The sequence below is a fragment of the Phyllostomus hastatus genome, unplaced genomic scaffold (assembly GCF_019186645.2).
Source record: "Phyllostomus hastatus isolate PE091 unplaced genomic scaffold, TTU_PhHast_1.1 phas_contig_283, whole genome shotgun sequence".
Classification (NCBI taxonomy): Eukaryota; Metazoa; Chordata; class Mammalia; order Chiroptera; family Phyllostomidae; genus Phyllostomus; species Phyllostomus hastatus.
Genome location: NW_025333833.1, coordinates 10,274,541 through 10,299,572, shown reverse-complemented (window position 1 = coordinate 10,299,572; position 25,032 = coordinate 10,274,541). Strand labels below are relative to the sequence as shown.

General features: G+C 54.6%; 1 protein-coding gene across 1 annotated transcript in view; it reads right to left on the bottom strand.

The window, feature by feature from the left end:
• The window catches only part of CACNA1E (calcium voltage-gated channel subunit alpha1 E), a 365,845-nt gene that overhangs the window by 234,731 nt on the left and 106,082 nt on the right, over positions 1–25,032 (bottom strand). Inside the window, exons 5-6 of the mRNA XM_045838379.1 lie at positions 10,007–10,112; positions 9,093–9,232 (exon numbers count right to left, since the gene is read on the bottom strand). Of these exons, the coding sequence (XP_045694335.1) occupies positions 9,093–9,232; positions 10,007–10,112 (246 nt within the window). The remainder of the gene's footprint in view (positions 1–9,092; positions 9,233–10,006; positions 10,113–25,032) is intronic.

The following is a 25,032-nucleotide window of genomic DNA, read 5'->3' as shown; positions in this document are numbered from 1 at the left end:
GAGCTCGGGCCTTCACCATCTGGGAAAGGGCCACGCCGTCCACCCTGTTTCGTGCTTCATGTTCCAGAGGACACGCACCAGTGCTGGGGTGGCCTTCGTAGGTGCCCACCAACAGAACCAGACGTGCAGGCTCCAGGGACAGGGGGAGCCGTTGCCATCAGCACCCGCACGGTCGTTACTTTGCTTGTCACAGACCTGGTGAGGTGGCTCATGCAGGTGCGACCTTCGTTTCGTAAGTGAGGTTGCGTGAAGGGCGGGACGCCGAGATGGTGGGCGAGTCGTCTCTGGTCATGGGCAGGAGGTTGGTGGGGCTGGGTGGGACCGAACCAGGGCCCCCACGTCCATTCAGTCCACTCCACCAAACCGTTCCCACGTAAGTTGTACACATACGTTCCAGCCACCTCGCCAAAAAAAAACCTTATTTCTTAACACCGCCAGCTTGGGGCCTGAACACAATCGAGTGGCAGGTTCCCGAGGCCAGCGGTGACAGAACGTGACTACCCTCAAGTCCCAAATTTGGGGTGACAGAAACCAGGATGCCAGCCCCTGCTCACCACCCTGGACAAGTGGCTCAGTTCTGGGGCCCCGGTTTCTCTTCTGCGAGAAGTAACTAATGAGAGAGGGATGGACAAATCCATCTTTCTCCCAGGTCTCAATTCAGCGATGAGTTCCGGTGAGCCCAGCCTGAACTTCCCTTTCCCTGCCCACACCTGCCCACACCTGCCTGGCTCCACCCACCGCTTCCCTCGGCAACCACTCTGCACCCATCACCTTGCCGCTGCCTGACCCCGGGAATACGAACGTTACACAGAACCACTGTGTCTCACGCTTCCCCAGGCACACTTATACTGAGTGTGGGCTGTGTTCACAACAGGGAGCCGGTGCACAGACCTCTCCCCGAGTGAGGGGACACGCGTCACCCACAGGACAGAAATGTAAACGCTCCTTTTCATTTTCATCTCTATCCCACGGACCTACGGGATGGGCACTTCTGCCACATCTGTCTCTGCTTTGCCCACAGGCCCCGGAACTTCCAGCCCTGCCACCCTCCTCCCCGTGCACCCCCGCGCAGTGGTGACAACGCCTTTAGGTGGCAGCCCCAGGCCCCGGACAGCGGTCTGACTCAGAAAGCACCTCGTAGTTTCTTTCCCTGCGTGACCCTGAATGAATGTGGAGCCAGAAAACATAATCCCAACCCAAACTACCGGGGACTCTGAACCTCCCTCCGCCCGCTCTGGCTTCCCACCCCTTTGCTGACACCAAGGCCAGGTCAGGTTCCCACTCAGCTCTCCCAGGTTTGATCTCCTGTCTGTCCATCAGGGAGGCAGCCAAAAGCAGCCTTTCAGCAAAGAGAAGCCATCCCAACACCAGTGCTGTACACCTAGAACAGAGCAGGTACTGACACGTACCTGATGAACGGACCAGTGCTGACTCTCAGTCCAGGAGAGACGAGGTACACACAGGAGAGAAACTTCTCTCTCACCCAGGGAGTCACCCCAGCTCAACCCCCTGTCACCTACCAGCTGGGCCTCTCACTTGGACTCTCCCCGAGGGGACTGGGTGTGTCGCCAGCACAGAGCCAACGAGAGACCTGAAAGCTCCACCTTCTGCCCACCTCCTCCCTGAACCTAAACCCCATATTCTCAATCTTTCCCATCATTCCCCCATCTGGAGGGAAATGCAACGGAAAGAAGAACGTTCTGAGAGCACAGACCGCGAGTAGCAGCGCGGTCCCCAGTGAGGGGCCGGAAATGAAGGAGGAGCCAGCCAGGAGGCGGAGGACGATCCGAAGGGCAGCCGCCAAGTCCTTGGGGAGAGAGGGCTGCAGAGGCCGCCCGGCTTCAGCACCGGCACCGCACCGCACCCCAAACCAGGAGGAAGGCACGGACGCCTCACCTCCTTCTACAGACTCTGCTCCTCGGAGTAGCTCGAAGCCCCTGGCACTGCCTCCCTGGGCCTCAGTGTCCCCATCTCCATCTGAGGGGTTCTTATGCCTCCTCCCTCCACTCCCTCCCTTCCATGCTCCCCACCTCCCACCCCCACCCCACCCCCGATTCGCCCACTGGGGGCGGAGAAGATGAGTAAAAAACAGATCTGCGGGATCTTGCCAGGCACACTGCTCGGAGATGCTGTATAAATACCAAGTGTCACCACACTACCGCAGCGGAGGTTTAAATCGGGCCGGGGGCCCGGGCCGCATTCGCAGCACTGCCCCCACGTTCTCGGCACCTCGGAGACGGTGCTCTGGCGAGAAAAGTGTGCGTTCCTCGATTGTTAGCTCTCGGGAAACTCGTGTATTAGGGCAGCCTCCTTACAGAAACCCTCTAAAAATACCTATCCACGTATATTTAGCTCCAGAGAGCGTCCTCCTACCCACGGGCTTCAGGCTGCAGCGCTCCACATGCGCCGCTGGCGACAAGGACAAGCTGGGGTCCTGCCGGGGCCCTGCGGGGGTGGCTCCCAGCAAGTCTGCAGCTCGTCCTCAGGCTCTTCCCTGTCCCCCTTTCCCTGGCCTTCCCCCACCCTCTCCCAAGGGCAGCAAAGGACACGGTCGTGGCCTCCTTCGCCCTTCCGTGCCCTTGCCTGGGAGTCAGTTCCAGGCTGCAAAAGACCGTGCGGCATTCCACCCGAGCTCGCAGCCTGCGGCGGCTCTCCACGGCCCTCCAGCAACAGCACAAGCTCCCGGCAAGGGCTAACCTGGCCCCTGGTGACCTCTCTAGGCTCCTCTCCCACTGCCAGTCTCACCAACTCCCTGGAAGCTCCTGCCCTCACCTTCAAGGACCTGTATGCAGCATGCTTGCCCCCAGAGAAGTTCCCCCCCTTCCCTGTCGAGCTAAGTGCTGCCTGCCCATCCTCACATCCCGATTTAAATGCTGCTTCCTTCAGGAAGATGTCCTGAGTCCTCCAAAGAGAGGCCAGTGGCCTTCTGGGTTTTCATGGCAAGGTGTTCTCGTGGGCAGCACCCAGCCCGGCCCACCCACAGCCACACAGTGCCTGGTGTGCTGTGGGTACTCGGTAAGGTCTGTTGAAGGACTTGAAGGAAGATAGTGGGGAGGGGACAGGTGGTCGCCTGGGCCCTGGAGTGATGGTCTCCTTGGCAGAGGAGGGAGGACGAGCCCCAGGCTCAGACACACCTGCCCACTCTCCAGCGATGAGCCCATGTACCCGCAGGTACGAGTGCAGGAAAACCGGAAAAACTGGCGGCAGAGCATGTCCTGGGCTGATCTTGTTTTTTTTTTATGCAAAAATAACAAAATCACCAACATTCAACTGTAGCTCTATATATCACCAAGGTTTTAACATACAACCAAAGAGAAGGGGCTCCTAGGGGAAAGAGGAAGCGCACTTCTCACCACGTGGCTGGAACCGGAAGTCGCTCAGGGGAAGTAAGGAGACGGCATGGCTGAGGGAGGCACCAGAACCAAAGGCCAGGAGGCCAGGTTCAGATTCCGGCTTTACTATACCGCCCATTTGAGTTTGGGCAACTCACTGAAATTGCCTGTGTCTCAGCTTCCTCACCTGTAAAATGGGCATGGGCAATAATAATCAGGCCTAATAATTCTTCCCGTGCAGTGTGACTTTTAGGATTAGAAATGACATATATATCTTTTGCATAGATATTGATACACATGGATATAAAATGTAGTCTTTGGCACATAGCTTAATAAATGGCAGCTGTCATTCTAACGCCAGATGACGTGCTACTCCTGGTATCTCCTTCCCCCTCCCCCACCTCAGCCAACTCTAAGAGGATGGGTCTTCATATTCAGCCGGACCCTGCCCCCACCCCATCACCTAGGAAGTAACACTGAGAAACCCCATAAATGGCCCCCACCACTGGAAGCTAATGCCTCTTACTGGCCTAGAAGTTGAGCTTCCAGATTTCATTTCCCTAACAGAGCAATCAGGATGTGAGCAAAGGGGGCCGTCACAGGTACCTGAGACAGGTGTAGATATTACCTGGCTCAGCCAGACCAAGGGGAAGCAAGGGCTGGGGACAGACAACCTCAGTCCAGGCCCGGGCTTCCCTCAGCACCCTCCTCTGTAGCCCACAAGTGATAAGAGAATCTGGGGTGAAGCGAATAATCAGTTCAGTGAGCATTTATTAAGTCCCTGCTAGAACCCAGGCCCTGGCCCACTCTCCTGTTCTTGCCTGTGGCTTAGGAGAGCCTTCGAGCTCTCCCCCTCCTCTGTCATTTGCCCACCTATTCCAGGCACTGGGACTTATTATAAAATTAATATGTAATAGTGACTTCAAATTATTTTGATTTCTCCAGGTGGCCTGACAAATGTTTAGAAATAACACCTCCTGAACTGTAATCAATACATGAGAAGATCGCAAGACATATAAGCTAATGGTTTATTTAAAAGGAAAATGGCAAATTCCACTGCTTTTTTAGAAGAAAGGAGAATACGTGACCTTAGGTGTGTCTCAGCCCCAGCAGGTGCTTGAGCATTCAACAATATGAGTTTTGTTAAATGAATGAATGGATGCCTAGATCAATGAATGAATGAAGAAGCCAGTTAATGAAAAAATAGGCTGGAACTTTGGATGCATCGTTATGCATTAAGCCACGAGAGTCATTCATGCACCTGCTGGCTTAACCACAGCCCAGAGAGTGTCACTCCGAGCCCACAGAGAGGAGTCTGCAGATGGGACACAGGGCTCTGGCCCTCCCCACGTCGCACGTGGAGCCTCAGCTTTGGGTCAGGGGCAGCTGCCAGGCTGCACCCCTCCCGAAGCCCATCCCACAGGCTTGGGAGGGAAAACGAGGGAACGGCCACCAAGGAGCTACAGAAGCGTGAAGCCCTGAAGAGAGGGCTTGGGGCCAGAAGACAGGGGCTCAAGTCCTGGAGCGTGTGCCTCCTAGTGGGTCCCAAACCCCGTCTGTCTGAACCTCCGTTTCTTCATCTACAAAAGAACAGGATCCCCTCTGGGGGATCATGAGGAGGGTCGGGGGACTAGCATACAAAAATCAACTTGCACACCCTGAACTCCCACAACTTACAGACCTGAGAATACTAAAGGTTAGAAGGTCAGAGGCAAAGGCCAGATGGCGGGGCCCAGGTGGTTCTGTTTCTTAGGGAAGGTCAGTGATAGAGGCCTTTCACTGAGCCGGCCGGCTGTCTGTCTGACTCCTCAGCCCCGCCCCCATCCCACCCCTCCAATCACACAGCAGAGCTGAAAGTCCTGCAGGCGCAGCCCGTGCTGGTCGGGCTCCTGCACCTGTCACTCCTCTTGAGCACAGGAGGGAAGCTCTGAGGTGACACGGGGAGCTGAGGTGGGAAGGAAGAGCTGCCAGCAGGGACAGCTGTGGGGGCTGGTGCCAGGAAGCCTGGAGGGGGCTGCACAGGGCAGGGGTGAGAGCGCCAGCCCAGGTCGGAGGGCACAGCTCCAACTGCAGGACCTGCTGTCAGGAAGCAGGTGCCCTTGGCCTGAGCACTCCAGGTCTCCGAACACCAGGTGACTCGTCTCGGAAGCCTGCTCTGCCATGTCCCTGGGGTGGCATCACAACAGATTCCAGACCCCAACACTTGTACGATGTCCCGTGATTTGATACACCACAAAGGGAGAAAGAGAAATGCTGTCAGTCAAACTGTATCACGCCACTATCGTAAGATGCAGGCTGATTGTAGAGATGTTGCAGCATGGGCAATGTGCGTGGGGAAATGAACTTGGTAGAAGGCAATGCTGTGTACATGTAAGACTGAATCTGATGATCCAGTCCTGCGGGACAGAACCGCAGCCCAGAGCCCATCTCAAGACGCTGGAGCACGTTCAAGCAATGCCAAGCCTCTTCCCTAGAGCCCATTCACGTGTAAATTAAGGAGACAGGAAAAATCAGCAGGTGCAGGAAGAACGGGGCAAGTCCATCGGCCCAGATGGACAGCAGTGGCCTCTCAGCAGAGTCTGAAGAGCCACTGAGAACGGGACGTGCGAGGCCTGAGTGGAGAGAGAAGAGAGGGGACGCGTGACTTGGCCAGGGGCTCGGTGCCCCCTGTGCCACCATGCACGCAGGCGGGGACACAGATGGCCTTCCTGGCCAGGCTGACAGACAGCCCTGCTGACCCCCACAAACCTGCTCTGTCAACCACGGGATCCTTATTTAAGGCCGTGCCGGGCATCCACCCTTCTGCCCTCATCCCGTCCAAGGGTCCAGGCCTCCGCCTCCCCTCACACAGCCCAGGCCCCGGGCCCGGTGCCAGAGTGGCAGGTCCCCCTGTGGAAGCACTTCAGCCTGTCACAACACCTCTTAAAAGGCGACGTCCTAACAATGTACATCGGAGCATCTCGAATAATTATTTATAATGGCCCCAAACAGAAAGCAATCTAAGTGTCAAACAATGGCAAAAATGGAAAAGTAAGCCGCGCTTATCCATTCAAAAAACTGCTGACAAGTCAGTACAGATTTTAACCAAAATATGGAGTAATACATAACAAACACTCTTACTACATGGAGAACAAACAGCGAAATTTCCAGCGTTGAAAAGAGAGCTTGCTTGGCACTGAAGGGCTGGGAGGAAATATCACAAAATGAACAGGAATTTTTCTTAACCAGGAAACTTTTTTCTTCTTTCAGCTTTTCTGTGTTTTCCATATTTTTTAATGACCATTGAACAGCTTAGAGTAAAAATAAACAGACAAGATGGGAACTTTCACAGGGTGTCCGACACACACACAACTCAGGGGACCAAGGGGTCCCACGGCCCTAACACGCAATACACGCACCACGGCACTTCTCCCCTGGACAGACCACTCTTCCTTCCGAGTGACGCGGATTCTCACCTACACCTTCCACTCTACAGCAGACGTGACCGGTGTTAGAGACCCTTACATCATCACCCAGCTGTTATCAAAAAGCAAAAAGTCAGTCATACAGGCTAACACCTAAGGCGAGGATGCGGAGAAAAGGGAACCCTGGTGCACTGTGCGTGGGGACGCACACTGGTGCCGCCGCTGTGCAGGACAGGACGGAGGGTCCTCAAGAAACAAAAAACAGAACCCCCCCGTGAGCCAGCAGCCCCACGTCCGGGCACACGTCCAGAAGAAATGAAATCCCTGTCTGGAAAAGCTTCATCTGCACTCCCATATACATTCCAGCATCACGCACAGCAGCCCAGGTGCTGAAACAACCTAAGTGTCAGTGACCAAATGAATGGACAGTGTCGGGGGGGGTTGCATATGCACACCCGTCTGTTACATATAGTACATGCACAATGAAATATTAGTCGGCCCTGAAAGAGAAGCTAATCCTGCCATTGGTGACAACATTGAGGACCCTAGAGGACATTACACTCGGTGCAATAAGCCAGACACAGAAAGACAAATTCTGTATGATCTCACTTATATGCAGAATTGAAAAAAAAAATCAAACGTGCAGTAACAGAGAAAAGAACGCTGGTGACCAGGGGCTGGAGGGCGGGGAAGGGGGAGAGGCTGACCGAAGGGTGCAAACCTTCATCTATAGATGAATATGCTCCGGAGACCTAATAATGCACAGCCTGGTGCCATAGCTAATAATCATGTATTTTACACTTGAAATTCGCTAAGAGGGTGATATCAAGTGTTCTCACCACATGCACAGAAAGGTAACTAGGCGAGGCGATGGACCCGTTACATTAGCCTGACGGTGGTAACCATTTCACAAAATATACATTTATCAAAACGCCACAGAGTACACTTTATATACCAGTTTGGTTTGGGAGGCATACCCCAAGAAAGCTGGAAAAAACAAATAAGAAGACATCACCCAGGTGTGCTGCATTTTCTGTGATCACGTACCTCTCAAACACTATGTATAAACTGTATCTTTACACACTTTATGCGCATATTTAAAATGCAGTAGATTTTTCATTTAGGCAAATAACCTGCAGAAAATCCTTTTGTAAGGAAACAGGTGTTTTTCAACGTAAATAATCACCTCTGTTTAATCTGTTCCTGGTATTGAGGAGCTGGCTGCCTATAAGCTTCCATTTGTAAATTCCAACCCATTACACCTTCGACTTGCTCACTTTATCGCAATTGGCGTGAGGGTTAGAAATGCAAGTATTATGTCTATTCCTGCAGACGATGAATACATGCAAACGTTCTCAAGCACTTACTCTTCCCAGACGTTACCAACCCCAGTCCTCTGGCTGTTCCCAGAAGAAATTTCTACTTTGCTCCCCTCCCCTTTGTCCAATTACAATGGTGGCTCATACTCCGCCCCTCCCCCCTTTCCTACTCCACCAGCCCCTTCCCCTCCCAAGTGGGAACCGCTGCCTGACAGACGGCTGGGTAAGAGGACAGGACATCCATGCCCCACCTCTTGCTGCCAGACCCACGCGCCATAGGGGCCACCCCGAGGGCTGGGCTCGCCCCTCCAGGCACCAAGAACCACCTGACACAGAGACCAATGCACAGTCACAAAGCCCCACGAGGCGTGCCCGTCACCGCCAGTCCCGAGGCCCATCACATAAGCTGCCAATGGCGCTGGATCAGCCCCCGCACAGGCGCGCCCTGTTCATGTCAACAGAAAGGGTGATCTGCCAGGTATCTAAATAAACGTGCTGCCCACGACACCGGGGCAGCTGCAATGCTCAGTTGCTGCGTTAACTTCCAAAGGAATCATTTACCCAGCATTTTAGTGGGGCTCAGTTCCATGCCTCCTCATGTTGATAAATCTGCAAATCCTAAAGAAGTCTGCTGTCAGAACACGAGTCTCAATCACCCATTCAGAAGATATGGTTGGGGCCTTCTCCAAGCTCTGAACGAAAACCGCACCTTTTGGCCCATCTTTCGGGGGTGCCCCTCCGGCCAGACCAGCCGGGACGTGTGTTCAGCACGAGCCAAGCACGGGGTGGGAAACCAGAAGCAGCAGCCGGACCTTGGGTTGCGGGCCTCCGCAGAAGGTCACACGCATCTCCACAGAGGACCCACACTCCCCCGCAGGGGGGTCAGCCCTGGTCCAGCCCCATGGGAGAATTTTATCCTTGAACCCTTTCCTCTGTGCCTACTGACTCCCCACCCCGGGATTCGCTGTGTCAGCCACTTGAGAACACCACAGCCCCTGCCCCGCAGCACACAGAGAAGACGCCGGAGGAGCACTCACCCGCTGAGAACCACGATGAAGTCCATGACGTTCCAGCCGTTGCGGAGGTACGAGCCCTTGTGGAAGATGAACCCCAGGGCCACGATTTTGATCCCAGCTTCAAAGCAAAAGATCCCAATGAAATACGGCTCCGTCTTCTCCTGCGGGACAAAGAGCAGAGGTGCCGGTCAGGGGGGCCATGCTGCATGAGAGGCAGGCGAAGGCACGCTCAGCCACTCCTCCGCTCCGACCTCTTCTCGCTCCTGTGGGACACTTGGACACCTGCCCCGGGATCAGGGGGGTAGAGGGGTCCGGGGGACTCAGGAAGTGCACAAGGCAAGGGGGGCCTGGGGACCGACCGCAGAGACAGCCAGCACCAGATGGCTTCCCGTGGGATGACCCACAGTGCTGGCTTTGCCCCGACGGAGTGGCTTTTCCACAGCCGCCTTCGCTTCGGTTGAATGCCCAAGAGCTGGCATCCACAGGTAACTAGGTGGGAGAGCCCACACATTTGAACTTTAAACTATTTGTTTGCTTTCTTTAGGGGGATACACTAGAAAGGTGAGCTATCTTTTAAAAAGAATATGGGCGTAACATTTGGGAAGTTCGCCACCATGCATGCACACGGGCTTCGAGTGACCTTCACCCTCCCCCCTTTGCCTTCCTTCCTCCTCCCACTGCGGACGTCCCTTGGGAAAGGGGACAATGGGCCCCTCGCCCACCCCTCCTTCCTGTACCCAGCGCTGGCGATGCCCTCAGAGCTCCCTGGGGGCAGGAGTGAGAAAGGTCAGGCCTCTTGCCTGATGCATCCCAATGGGGTTCCTCATAGTGCCGTGGGGCAGGGAGGAGGGAAAAAGGGCCAGGCGATGGGGCAGAGGAGATGGGGACCGGGGACGAGGACGGGGGAAAGAAGGCGAGAGGAGGGAGGCACCTACCAGCCTGCGGGACATCGGGGTCTTGTCGTCCTCGGGAAGATGCTGCTCCAGAGCCAGGACGATGCAGTTGGCGATGATGGTGGCCAGGATCATGTACTCAAAGGGCGTGGGGAGGAGGAGTTAAGGAAGAGATCCACCGAGAGAGAGGCACAGCCCCTGGATGACCGTGCACATCAACACACAAGCTCATCAACGCCCACTGTGGCCGTGCAGCCTGTACAGTGATCGGTTCGAGCACGCAGGACAGTGGGCTGTGCTTAGCCTGGGAAGTTACAACCACTTCGGTTTGGGCTCTGAACACAAAGCATCTTTTCCAAGGGAGAAAAAAAAGGGAGCCAGTAAATAGTATAGCTAGACATATGGTAGACACCCCAGGCACTTAGAGAACTCAAGGCCCTACCCGGGAATTAGCTGGGGCTGAAAAGGAGGAAGAGAAGGGAGGAAGAGTCGCTGACGCCCTCGCAGACCCCTCTGCTTCCCAGCCTTCAAACCGCTGGACCGTCCGAGGCCTCGGCAAGAACACAGCTGTGCCCAGCTGCTGCCGTCTCTGGGCACCACAGCTGGGGTCCCGCTCCCGCCCCCCAGCCCAGAACCTCTGCTCACCTGAGTGGAAGAGCTCTCAGAAAAGGGCCAATTCTGTCCACGTGCCCTCCCTTCTACTTAATAACCAAATCAGAAAAATATCCAAGGGGGCCAGGAGGAGCTTGCTTCGCCCCATCTTACTCCCTCCTCCACTTCTGCGATACATCCACAGAAAGCAGGGACGCAACGTGACAGCAAAGCCGGGGCCTCTGGGAACCGGGTGACAAATGAATGGGTAACACGGGCAGGCTCTTTTCCGGCTGCATTTTCCTGAAGACAGGTGAGGGGGCTCCCTATGCCTTTTTGCGAAAACAGCATTCTGATTTCAGTGCCAGCGTCCCGCCTCCCTCGGAAAGGTTGTGCCACAAGCCCGGGGAGGCGGGCGCGGGGACTGGGAGCAAACGGCACAGAGAGCATCGCTCGCTCCTGAGTCGAGTCACTCTGCGTGCTGGATTTCACTCTTGAACTACTGTTGTGACAAACACAAGCCAGCTGCTGCCACTGGTCTTGCTGAGCAACCTGTGCTCCGGCGCATTCCGGAACCCTGGTGGGAGAGCGGAGCAGCTTCTCTGGCAGAATGGAGGGAAGCGAAGGGACGGTTCTCTTTGTCTCCCGACACACCCAGCGTGGCCGTGTAAGACGTAGCACCTAGAGCCCTCCCTGGGGAGCCAGAAGGAGGGCCAAACCTAACACGATGCCCCCCCTACCCCCTCCGTGACGTCAGTGCCAGTGAATGGCAATGGCAACGAGCACTCGGGGCATCTCGGAAGAGGGGCAGGGCACGGGGCATCATCTGTAGGAGAGGTGGTCCGTGCTGCTGCAGTCCTGGTGCTCGAACGGGAGGTTGCAGGGGCTGAGATGTCCGGCAGCATCTCAGACTCGAGTACTCACCACTCTCGTCTCCTCCCCCACCCCCATGCGTCCCTGAGTCACACAGCCCAGTCTCCAGCAGCCGGCCATCCTCCCTTCCCACGCACCCCCACACTCACGCAGGACCCCCTTGTGGAGCTCAGCCACCAGATCTGAAACTGGGTGGGGCTCGGAGGACCTCAGAGGCAGCCCCCCCCCTCGCCCCACTCTGTGGCTTACACCCTCCCAGTCAGAATGCAGCCTCCCTGAATGGGAGGCCCCTCGGCACACCGAGCCCCTCCCTTTCAGTCTCCCTGAGCGCCGGCCACACTGGCAGACACACACCACAGGTGCCCCCTAGCCTGCATGCCCACTTCTCAGGACAAGCCCCTCGCACCGATCATCCAGGGCCGCCACTGTCCACTGACCACAGGGCTTGTTAACTCTCCCCTCCCATCACAGCCTCCCACCCAGAGCTCTGAACAAGCGCAGACCGAGCAGGGAGCGGCCACACCAGGACCCAGGGTCCCATACACCCTCCCGATCGGCTAGCTTGTCCTGGGCCTGGTGCGGGCAGCTGGAATCCCCCAGACCCAAATGGCAGAATGAAGACGGAAACACAGCAGAAGGGATGGCCCGGGGATCCGTGCCCTCTCCTGAGACTAGGACCCAGGGGGAGGGGCAGAAAGGGGACTGAGGACCCACCTGCAAGTCACTGGCCAGTGCTAACAGAAGCTGAAGGCATCTAGGGCAGTGTTCCTGAAACGCAGGTCAGCAAACACCGGCGTTCTAGGAACCCGCCGTGAAATAAACAAAGGAGGGGAGTCGGGCTCAGTAAAGGGAAGCAGGTTTCGCTCAGAGGGCTTCTCAGAGGCTTTCGCACGGCTGTACACAGTGAGCACCGCCCCCCCCAAGGGGGTCGGGGATGGTGCACCGACTTCCCATCGGCTTCCCACCAACTCCCTAAACTCGGCACCATACCACCCTTTGGTCAGTGCACCCCTCTTGGGAGCCGCGTTCACGGGAACACAAGATTCGGGAAGCCCCGGTACTGGGGGCAGATCTCACTGCCAGTCCCCACAAACGGGGAGGAAGGGGTTGGTGCTTTTGACCGGAGAGAAACCAGTGCCCGTCCTTGTTCCTGACAAAAGTGTTGGCCAAGTGCGGGGCTCAGCTGGCCGCGGGTCACGGCTGGCAAGGCCCCATTCAAGTTCAGAAAGCCGCTGAACACGACCAGGGAGCCCAGCCCATGCGCTGGGAGGCGGAACTGGGGACACGCACAAGTCTCACTGAAGCTGCAGATGGTCAGGAGCGCTCGCTGGCCTGACTGAAATCAATGCCTGCTTTAAGGTGCAGGCTTCTTCCCCTGTAAACCTTAAAGTGATAACCACAGACTTAGAGTAAATGAGCTCTTGGCTGCTGACCTGTAGGCGAGACTGGTCCTGGCGGCTGTCTACTTGCAAGGCCTCTGCCTAGCAATGCCCGCGTGGATTCTGCAGCCCCTCTGCGGCGCCCACTCCTGGCTCCCACTCCCACACCTGCACTGTCTTAGTCAGCCAAGCACAGCTCCCTGCTAGGATCTTTACACTTACCCAGCCCTTAGGTCCGAGCGCAGACACACAAGGCTTGTCAGGGAACGCGGGCTAGCTTGGGAAGGCGTGGCATTGCCACTGCAGGGCGCTCAGGGCAGGCAGGAGAGAACCAGACTTCCTGTGACTGGCCAGGTGGCTGGATGGCTGAGAATTCGAGAGGTCTCAGCGAAGGGTGCTGCCTAAGGCCAGGAGGCTAGAATCTAAAGGTGCAGGTTTGGTAACATGTAGGTTCTGAGAAGACCTCATTTCCACACCCCCTGCCCCCCGCCAACCTGTCTCCATCTGATGTCTACAGGCCCCCGCAGCTCAGGGACCCTGTGGCTCGCACTTTTAAAAACTGTTCAAATGTGCATCCCCTTGAGACGGATGTCCCTTTAGACCTCATACATCATCCACAGCGCAGGATGAATTCATGTCTGGGGCACTTAAAAGGTGAGATTCTGATGCAGAAGAAAAGGTCAGACTCTGGGAGTGGCGTGCATCTGTGCGCTAGCTGAATGAAGCAAAGGATGGTAGGGACGCAGGAGAGGATACCAGTTCCACCGGCCCCCACCACTCTCCCGTGCAGCCCTTTCCCCACCCCCTCGGCCACTTCTCTGCCTGTAAAACGCACAAAGAGGGGCACCTCGTGCTTGTGCTTCCTCCTGCAGTGGCCTTTGCCCTCCTTTCTGGCCCTATGTCGAGATCAAGCTGAAATGTCGCCGCGCCTGTGAAGGTTTCTCCCTGTGCCCCACAGCTCTTTGCTTTGTGCAACTATATTACTTCTCTCCCCCCTTCTCCCCAAAACACTATCCCCTGAAAGCAGGGACAGTGTCTTCCTCATCTCTCCACTGGCAGTGCATACAGAGCTTCTGGTACACAGGAGGCGCTCACTCAAGGTTAGATGTAGGCGTGAACGAATGGGAGGCGGCCCCTGAGCAGCAGCTCCAGCGAGGAGCCACCGTGCACGATGGAGTCACAGTCCCTCACTGGCTCAGGGCGGGCGGGGGCTCCTGCTGGCCCCACCCCTGGGCCTGGCTCGGAGGCGCCGGTCCCATTTCTCCCGCCGGTCTACTGCAGCCCCAGACTCACAGAACAGCCCACAGGTCGAGTGAGTGCACCTCTCAGGCCAGGCAAGGGCGTGGCTTGGGAAGATCAAAGGACGCTCCCAGCTGCCGAGACCTCAAAGGACGAGGCCCTTCACGGGGCGAGGTGGACGGCAGTCCGTCCAGGACTCCGACTCCTCCTGCCCAGGGACTCGGCGATCCCCACTCCGCTCTGTGCCTGACCCGAAACGCACTTTGGACGGCACCTCTCCCTGGTGTCCAGACTGTGCGCGGTTTGGGAGCGCGAACAGAGCTACGGAAGCAATGAGGTGCGGAAGGCTGAGGACAGGGGCTTCGCCCGTCTCGTGTGCCTCTGTACCCCTGGGGTCCAGCACCCAGGGGACACCCAATGACTGTTCTTTCATCGACCACTTGGTTCACCAGCTGGTAAAGGGAAGAGCACCGGGGAGGCAGAGCCGGAGGTGGGCTTCCGAAAGGCCCCTGTACCCTCTGCACACTTCCGCCCGTTTGAGCTTCTCGTGCCCACCCCGCGCATACACATTAGTGACCCACAAAAAGGAAACCGCATGCACAGAAGATCCCTTTCATGCAAAAAGAAAAAAAAAACTTAAAGGAGCAAAGGAAAAAGACCTGTCTTATCAGAAGAAGAATGAATTTTCTCAGGGTAGCAGGGTTATTTTAACTTTCTTCTTTATTCCTTTATGCATTGTCTGGGTGTTATAATGAGCATGTGTTAATTTATAATTATAAACTCAATTAGAGTTATATGTATTCCAAGGAAAAAAAAACCCAACCACCAGAAAAGCCCCACCCACCCGAGTGAAGGTCACAGCGATCAGTACAAGATTTGTGAGCGGACCACACACAGGAGAACCAAGGGGCCAGACCAGATGACGACACGGCCGTGAAAGTGCTTTGAAACTTGCAAGAGACACCTTCTCTCCCTCACCTGTGTCTGTCTGCTCGCTCGTGTGCGTGGGGCCTCATTTCCTAAACTTTCCCGGCAGTCTCCCCGGACACCCCTCCACTCCCCTCTCCCTCCGAGCCTGCTAATGAGGACCTGTGTCACTCCAACTTTCCTTCCTGTCTAGCAGCTTCAAGACAATCATTAGGGAAATGATAAAAATAGGTTCGCTTATTGATTTATCTCCTTTACCCAAAGCTCCTTCCTTCCAATGGTTGACTCGGTTCCCTAGCAACACAGCTAATTTGAGCGGCACTCCTTGGCCTGCACACCTGCCGTTTGTTCCCTCCCTTCCCGAGGCGCAGGGAGCTGGGCTGGCCCCGCCGGCTACGGTGGCGTGGCGGAGGCCCTGCTTGTTAACAGCGCGCTGGGGGCCTGGGGGGGCGCTGAGCCCTCCCTCTGCCTGGCCCAGAAGAGCCTCCCCACCACCTCCACCTTTCAGGGAAGAACTCAGCCTCGAGCAGCAAATCTCGGTGCCCCAGGGAAACTCGCATCTCGAGACCCCCGAGGCCCCCTCTGTTCTCAGCAGCCAGCTCTTAGAGACGCCAGAACACTAGGGAGACTGACTGTGCTCAGTGGGGCCGAGGGCCACCAGGGACGGCCAGGCAGACAGAATGCCGTGCCCCGCTCCCCGACTCCAGGCCTCACGGAGATGGTGCTTTTGTGGGGAGCAGCCTGTGGCCACGAAGGCACTGCCTGTAACCCCCTGAGAGTCTTGAACAGCCATTGGCTCAGGGGAAGCGTCTCACCCGGGCCCAGAACACTCTCCCTACAAGAACGCCTGTCTCCTCTGCCCCCTCCCATCCCGGCCTCCTGCACCCGTCTGGACAGCTAATCCCCCGGACAGCTAATCCCCAGGGAAAGAAGAGGCTCAGAAGACAGGCTGGGGGTTTGGGGCAAGGGTTCCCCGCCTCCCTCACTCGCACATACACATCGTTCTAACAGATGGATGCTGACTCCAAGACAGTGACAGGGAAGAGCCCCTGTCTGGGGTGCGACTCCCACTAGCACTGCTCCAGAGAGACACCTTAAGTAGAACAACCGTGAAAGGCAGCTGCCTGAGGCTGGCCTGCTGCTTTGCGTATCTGAGAAGATGTAGAACTTCCCGGAGACCGGCAACACAATGGGGGAGAGGAAGCTTGGCAATGGAGAACCAGAGCCTGGGTTCTCAGTGCAAAAAAACTGCCCCACAAGGCACTCGGGTCAGGGACAGTGACCCATCCACTCCCGCAGCACCAAACCAGACAATGCAGAAGGGTCCAAGCCGGATGTGCTACAAGAGGAAGGTCTTTTGAAAAACCTCAGGTGCTACACAAACGCTAAGTCCATCTGGAAGTATCTGCTATGGCTGCAGGCTTCGGGGAACACACCTGTGGTCACAGCCTCGGGGGTCTCTGGCTGGCTGCAGCTGGGGACTGACACGGAAGAGACCCACCACAAGGAAGGACTTAGAAGGGAATTACGGTGCTGGACCTCCGGGAAGAGAGCGGAGACTTGTGCCCAGGGTCTCCTGGGAACACGGAAAGCACATCCAGACACCAGTCCCCGGAGGAGGATTTATGAAGCTGATGTCTCTGATGCAATTTCTGCCAGTGATTAGGAGGGACATTAATCACACCCAAGGCCAAGGCTAAGAGCAGGAGGGGTCGAACCATCACGGAAGTCCGGCTCCAGCTCCCACAGACCCTGATGGAAAGCAGTGAGATCATGCTGCTGAGATCATAGCCCCCGTGTGGGCTTTGAGAACGATACACTTGTCCTGGACTGACCAACAACACTGGAGAGAAAGGACGTTGGGCCGAAAACCCACACACCCCTAGAGCCACTGGTGCTGGCATTTCCCGAGCGCCTCTGCTCCCCTCCTGGCCGTCCTCACGCTCCTTAGAGACGGGCTCTCTCCGGGAACATCCGCCCCCTGACCTGTCCGCACAGGCTGCGAGGAAAATGAAAACAAGCTCTGTTAGCGCAGGCCCGAGGCCAGCTGTCCTTCCTGGAAGGCTGTCTGTGTCGCCTTTGCTCCCGACCCTGGCACGAAGCAGGAGTATGAGATAAAGCGGGGAGACTCCAGGAGGGTCTCTGGGCAAGCCTTCCCCAGCCTGCGCTGCCCAGGTGCGACTCCCACAGGGTAACGGGCAGCCGAGGCCCAGGAGCACATGCAAGGGCTACTCGGGACCTCCTTGCTCCCACTCCTGCGGCCGACCTGGCAGGACACTGAGGCCCAAGGAGACCTACCCAGGAGAGGGGATAAACATAGCAACTGTATTCCCCGAGGCTCGGAGGGGCCTCAGACGAATTTTTCCGTTTCCCAAAAAACAATGTCAATCATCCGAACTTAGCCACGTGCGGCCACCCTCCTATCCGGGGCTAGTCACACCCTCAGCTCCATTTCTGTCTCCTTTCTCAGGCCTTCATTTTCGGGGTGCAGTCTCTGGGTTGGGCTGATCCACAGAGGGTGGGCCACTCGTCAACACCCAACAGCAGGAAGCCAAAACCCCAGGGCTTCTCCGTGTGACGGGCACCAGCGCACAACACTGGCTGCACACCTGGAAGGCCACCCTGTACTTCCCTCCAGTACCACCCCGCGGCAGGCGACACCCACTGGGTACAAGCCACAGAAGGAGGTGGACGCCCTGCCTCCTTCACGCTGGCCCATTTCATGAGCTCATCGCTTTCCTTGTTGCTATTTTTCTCACCACCCAACCTCGTCTTTAAAAAAAAAAATCAGACTGAAAAACCAAACCCCTTTTCTTTTTTTAAAACAAAACAAAAATGTATCATGTGACTTCCAGCCTTAACATCAGTTCTTTAACTTTGGTTTCCATGGTGGTGGGATGCAACCTGCCATCGCCATGACAACAGCTGCCTCTGTTCAAATTCACCATCTGACAGGCAGCCCTGAGCGAGCGCACATACCTCTCCCCTCTCTCCGTCAAGAAGATGGTCATGACATTACACCTACTCCTAAAGACTGAACCCCTAGTGAATGGGAGACGGAGGAAGCACCGGTGAGAACGCAGCGAAGAGGCAGAGACCCGGAGGCTTTCCGCTGTCCAGGAGCCTGCACTGCGCTCTTAGGGGGGTCAGTGGGTTCAGCTACTCAGAAAGAAAGGCCCCAGGGCATTACTACTCTTGGAGTGGCGACCTGAAGCCGCATTCAAACTCCCACTGCTTTCAGACCAAAGATCCCCACCTGACTCCCATGCCTCTGCCCTCTCTCTGAAACGACCAGAAGGGAGTTCACAGTGCTGCCACCTCGCTTAATCCACACTGAAGTCAACTCCAGGTTCGTCTGACCTCAACTGCAAAAGCCAGGGCGGCTCTGAGCGTGAAGATGGCACCCGCTTGCCCCGTCTCCTGCCTCAGTTACAGTCCGCTGGGTCAGTGGGGAGTCCTAACAGACCACTGTTCCTGTCTCCCTGAATCCCAGACTCAGAACGCTGTCCTGCGATGCACGGCCTTGCTGATCAGGAGACAAGTCACTGACTGGCACAGAAGGGGGAAGAAAGAGAAGGGGAATCTCGAAGGCCTCTGGGAGGAAACAAGGCAGCGGTGGGAAAACTACCTATTTCAGAAACCGGACTCTGTGTTTTTGATGACACTCTGATGCGTCCGAGCCCATCAAGAAGAGCTCTGGCAGCAGCGTGCGTTTTCGGGAAAGGAGAGCGTGGGCTGCCATCAGCCGCCACACCCAAGACGACACACCCTGGTTCACGGCAACTCTCCCTTCGCCGGGCATCAGACGGGATCAGAGGCCTCTGAATGTGCAGAGCGAATGAAAAGCCTTTTGTGAGACAGTCCACAGATCACCCCTTAGAGAATTCCTGTTTTCCTCTGAGAGCCCTGCAGCTGTCCCCAGGGTTCGAGGACACCTACGGAGCCCCCGGCCACGTGACAAAACACAGGAGGCATCAGCATGGAAACAGAAGACTGGGAGAGACCTCAGAGCCATTTTCAAACATCGGAAGGGCTCCCTTGTAACAGGGGAGTTAGGTGTTGCCCAAGTTATTCGGGAGGGTGAGGCTCACACCAGAGGGCGGACCGCCCACCGAAGGGCAGGCTGGGGCGGCACACAGACGTCTCACTGTTCCACCAGCGCACGGACCATTTTGTCAGGTTGTACACTAAGTGCTGCACTGATACACGTTTACCAACCAGCCTCTCTAAAGGGACAAAAGCCCCGATGCGCAGCGTCTGACGATTTTGGGAGTGCAAACACTCTCTCCATGACCAGTTTCAAGCTACCAACCTGACACCAATGTGCAAGGAGTTGGGAAGAGATACACGCAATAAACAGCTAACGGCGGGGACAGCACACCACTGACAGCAAGTCCCCTGTCCCTGGGAGCCCATTACAGGCACTGAGCAAGAAATGCCTGCGTCTGGTGGTCGTCAAACGGGACCGACCCTCAACGCACAAGGGTTAGTGAACAAGTGGGTGGGAAGGTCACGCACTGACGGGCCTTCCGGGTTAGCATGACTCACTCTGCCCCTTAGCCCCAGTTGTCCCCTCAGCTAGACCTGAGCTCACGAAGTCGGCAGAATGACCCTTACCACCGGAGGCTGCACCTGGGCAGCGGGGTGTGTGCCTGAAGCAGCCATAGGTGAATGGCTTGCTGGTGTCGGGAAACATAAGAATGAATCACCTCACTCTCTCGGGCTGAATTTTCGGACACCCAGGAGGCTCCTGCTGTCTCACTGAAGCCTACAAGAGGACTGAGATGAATCAGCCAGGACACGTGATTCAGAGCACAAGCCAAAGCAACAAATCAGGTAAAAGGCTCGCCTCTCAATCAGTGGATCTCAGTCTTGGCTGCACAGAACAACCGCTTGGGAAGCTTTTAAAAACTAAGGCTACGTGGGGGGGATCGTATCTCCAAAAATTATGAATTAATTTGTCTCAGCGATTGTCTGGGCATCAGCATTTCTAGGAGGACTCTGGGCTGCCTGCAATGTGTAGCCAAGGAAAAGAACGCTGCCTTTTCTGCTAAAGGCAGTGAAAGCTAATGATGTCCTCAGCTCAAGAAACATAACAACTAAGGAAACAAGATTCCCAGAGACACAAAAGGAAGAACAGGAAGACGCCTTAACACTCAATTATCCCAACAGACTCACTTTATATACGTAGACACCGAGAGCAGAGGAATAAGGCGCTCCCAGAGCCCGGACTAGAGAGACCTCTCTGCACTCTCGGCCTCATGCCCTGCGAAGCTTAGAAACCTATTGTCGGAGCAACCACATGCAGCTCCCCTGGCTTCTTGGCTTGAACTGAGGGCTCTAAAAGAAAGGGACCTTTTCATTTGAGTTTATTTCCTCCCTCCCAGGAATACCCAATTGCTCTCAAGAGTGTATCTCTCAAGGTAGGGTCTTACCTTTCTCAGAGCCACTGAAGAGTCCAGAGACATTTGCTGGCAAGGGCTTGCCCGAGCAAGCCGTTCTCCCACCTGCTGAGGTGGGACCCTGGTGTCAGTCATGCGGGGCAGAAGCCTGTCAAACACAGTATTGCCACTTCGTAAAGTTCTCTGGGAATGCACAGGGGATTCTCTCCAGCAAAATGTTTGGGAGGGAACATTAACTATTGTTCTGAACCACCGTTTCCCACTTTTGTTGCACCTGTGTCGGCTGGCTTTTCAAATGATCCTCCTCTTATTCATTTCTACGTTTTCTTTTAACTGCACTTACTGGGGTGACATAGGTTACTAAAATTATATAGGTTTCAGGTACATGACTCTATAATAAACCACCCGTACATAGTACTGTGTGTTCGTCACCCCGTCTTTTCTCCTTCTGTCACCATTTGTCCGCCCTTTAAACTCTTCTACCTCCTCATAGCCAAACTGTTGTCTTTTTTTTTTTTTGCTTAATCCATTCATCTTTTTAACCCAGCCACCCCCCATCCCATTCCCCTCTGACAGCTGCCAATCTGTTGTATCTATGTGTGTTCCTATTTGGTTAGTTTATTTGTCCATTACCTTAGACATGTAAGTGAAATCATATGGTATTTGGCTTTCTCTGACGGGCTTATTTCACTTAGCGTAATACTCTCTAGGTCCACCCACGCTGTCCAGTAGTGTTCCATTGTGTAAATGCTCCACAGCTTTTGTATCCACTCATCTACGGATGGGCACTTGGGCTGCTTCCAAACCTTGGCCATTGTAAATAACGCTGCAATGAGCATAGGGGTTCATATCACCTTTCAAATTAGTGCTTTTGGGTTCCTTTGGGTAGATTCCCAAAAGCGGGATCGCTAGGTCATAAAGCAGTTTCGTTTTTAATTTGATGAGGTCCCTCCACACTGACCTCTACAGCGGCTGCCCCGATCTGCATTTGCAACATCACACAAGGGTTCCCCTTTCCCCACATCCTCACCAGCACTTGTTATTTGTTGATTTATCGATGATGGCCATTCTGACACATGTAAGGTGATATCTCGTTGTGGTTTTAATGTGCGTTTCTCTGATGACCAGTGACGTTGAGCATTTCTGCGTATGTCCGTTGGCCATCAGTATGTCCTCTTTGGAGAAGTGTCTATTCAGGTCCTTTGCCCATTTTTTAATTGAATTGTTTTCTCAGTGTTGAGTTTTAGAAGTTCTTTGTAAGTTTTGGAAGTTAACCCCTTATCAGATGTACCATTGGAGAATATGTCCTCCCATTCAGTGGGCTGTCTTTCCACTTGGTCAATGGTTTCCTTTGCTCACTCTTTTGGGCCTGTCTGCTGGTGTTCGTGAGCTCAGTCTTTCCCAGCTGGTGCACTGGGGGGGAGGGGGGCGGCGGGGGCATCTGCCTGCCCCTCCCTGGTCATCACCAGGGAAGGAAGTTACCCACAGAAGACCTAACATCCTTGTCCACAGAACTCTGGGGAAGGGAGGGCAGATGGTGACCTCAAAAACAAATAAATACACACACACACAACTATCTATGAACAGGGAGCATTACGTTGCCAAAATGCCCCAGTCCTCTCGATTTCCAGAGGCCCATGTTTCCCAGAACTGCCTCTCCTCCTGTGACCACCCACCCCACCCCCGGGCAAGCATGCACCCTTCACCTGCGTGTTCCTCATATCAACAAACCGGAACACAGGAATCCCTGAGCATCCACATGGCTCAGCTAATTCATAAGCCCAAATTCCCATGCACATACAATCCAAAGTTAGCAGAAAGAGGCAGTTCCTTTCATTTGTTGGGTTGTTTTGTAAGGCCCACTCCCTAATTTCTTCTGAGGCTACCGCCCGGCCTCCAAAACCAAGGGGCACAGCCTAGATCTCCCTTCCCACCCACACCCGTATCCCGCTTCCTCGGGTCAAACGTGCTCCAGGGTCTCGGTCTGATGACCTTCCCCAGGCTCGTTAGGTGGATGCCCAAGGGCCCCAAGGCACGGAGAGTCCGAGCCTCCCATCACATCCCTCCGATCCTTCCGCAATCTTCCCCCGCCGTTCATGGGAGTCCAATCCCGACTCCCTTATCTGACAGGGCAAAGGGGGAGACACTAAATACCCACACACCTGCACAGACGGGGCGGTTAGCTGGGAGGCTGGAAAGCCCTGTGGAGACCCCTGTTGCCCAGAGGCCAACCCGGGCCTGTAGGGGGGTCCTTCCACATGCCCCCAACGAGCCTCCAGAACTTCTGGCTGCCGTTGATGCAGCAGCAAAAACAACATCAAGTGAGCTCCTTTCCGGCTGATGGTTTGGAGTATCTCATCATTTTTATCAAAAGGTTGCTGGAAAAGCTCTGGCTGGCATAGCTCTGTGGATTGAACGCGGACTGTGAACCAAAGCATTGCAGGTTTGATTCCCAGTCAGGTCACATATCTGGGTTTCAGGCCACAGCCCCCAGCAACCGCACATTGATGTTTCTCTCTCTCTCTCTATCTCCCTCCCTTCCCTCTCTAAAAATAAATAAATAAAATCTTTTTAAAAATCTTTAAAAAATAGTTTTTAAAAAAAAGGTTGCTGGAAAAATCCTGTTCCGTTATTGGGCCTGAAGAGATTTTTTTCTGGGGTCCTAACATCCCTAGGGATGACACTGGCATCAAACCGGCCATAGAAACATACAAAGACAGGGTCTAATGTAGAGGTTTTAAAATGTATCTTTAAAAAGTGTAAACAAAGCCAGTGACTTGGAGAAGAGAAAGACAGATTCATGGGAAGACCACCTCGCTGCCGTAGTGGAGAGCGCAGGCCAGGAGCCAGGCCCCCTGCCCTCACCTGCTGTGTAAACGGGCAAATGGGTTAACCTCTCCAGGCCTCCATCCACCGCCTTGCCCCCAACCCCGCTGTGGGCCACAGAGAACAGAATGCCTGTCCCTGCAGGAATACGTGCAATAACGCACGGGGCACACTAAGAACAGTAATCTGAACCTGGTACATAAACAATGCTGGGAATCTGTGGTCTCTGTCAACATGAACACCAGCACTAATATCTAACGTGTTTATGAAGGGCTCTCACACACATTAGCCGAGGCTAGTGCAGCAGGCAAAGCAGGGACGCTGACCTCCACCGAGGTCACCCCTGAAGACTCTGGGGCTCAGAGAGGTCACAAGGCCAGCGTGAGGTCACGTAAACGGCGTCTGGCCGCACTCGGGTTGGAAACCTGACAAGACTCAGGGGGAAGTAGATGGTGTTGAGAGAAGGAGAAAACTTGAGCTGCACAGGTTTAACGTTGATTCATCCAGAACTAACCAGATACTGGCAACTAAGACTTATTCACAGCTTACTACGTGCCAGACATTGTTCTAATTTCATTTGATCTTCACAAAAATCCCATGAGATACATCCTATCCATTTTGTGTGTTTGTTAAGCAGCTCTCCCGGGGCACATGGCTAGGAAGAGGTGGAGATGGTACCAAAATTTGAACCCAAAAGCAGTGTTTTTAAGCACGATGCTCTCAAGCTCCCAGGCAGAGATGGTAAATCCTCGAGTCTAGGGCAAAGCATTTATCCACTGGGCCCTAGGTTAAATGATGTCTAATATCCACTAAACTCCTAAGAGTCTAGGGTTCAACACATCTACAGTCACACAAATAAATAAAATACTGTCTCAATGAGTGTCTGAAAACAGTATCTACAGTGGACTTTGAAGAAAGCAAGACCGAGACTGCTACATCCTAGCCTGAAATAGACATGAAGTAGTCGTAAAAGTGTGAACTGATTTCAGCAAAGCACCTAACAACAATATCCCCACCCCCCGGTATTCTTCCAGACAGAAGAGAGAAATGTCAGCCGACTGAGGCGCAGCTCAGGACGTCTGAGAAAAGCTGAACAGTCACTGAGCACTGACTGATGCTCGGACGACGAGCCAAAGAAAGGCCCCAGTTCCCACCGTCTGTCTATCAATTATTTGACTGAAACACGGGCTGGCTGCTGAAGACGCAGAGCTCCGGGTGGAGAGCTCACCCACCGAACAGCAGGGTCTGGAGACCACGTGGAACAGAAGCCATTTGAACACTGGAGTCAGGCCACCAGGGTACAGAGTCACTGGCGGGGACACCGGGCAAGTGACTTAATCTTCACTGGCCTCAGTTTTCCCATAATTAAAATGTGGTGACATTAACTGTTTTGTTAGAAAGCAGAGAGGGTCTGAAGTGTGGTGGGTACTCAGTGAGTGTCAGTGCTGGGTCCCCACGCGAAACAGATTTCCACAGGATGGGCTGTTGGACCAAAAGCAAGATAATGTGCTTGAAATGAGCAGAGTCCTGAATTTCGGTCCAAAAACTAAACTGAATGAGAACAGAGTGAGGTGAAACTTACTCTGTCAACTCATATTAAAAGATCCAGGGTTTTTAGCCGATTACAAACTCAGTCAAGTCAGAAACAGAATGCAATTTTTCTTTAAAAAACAAAACTAAACTAAAAAAAAAATCGGAATTTAAGAAATGTGTTAAATGCCAATGTTAATTACTGTTCTATGTTCTGGGAATAAAAAAAACCCCAAAACTAATAGATATTGCCCCCGCCTTTGCAGGGATTTTTTTGTATCCTCACCCGAGGACAGGCGTA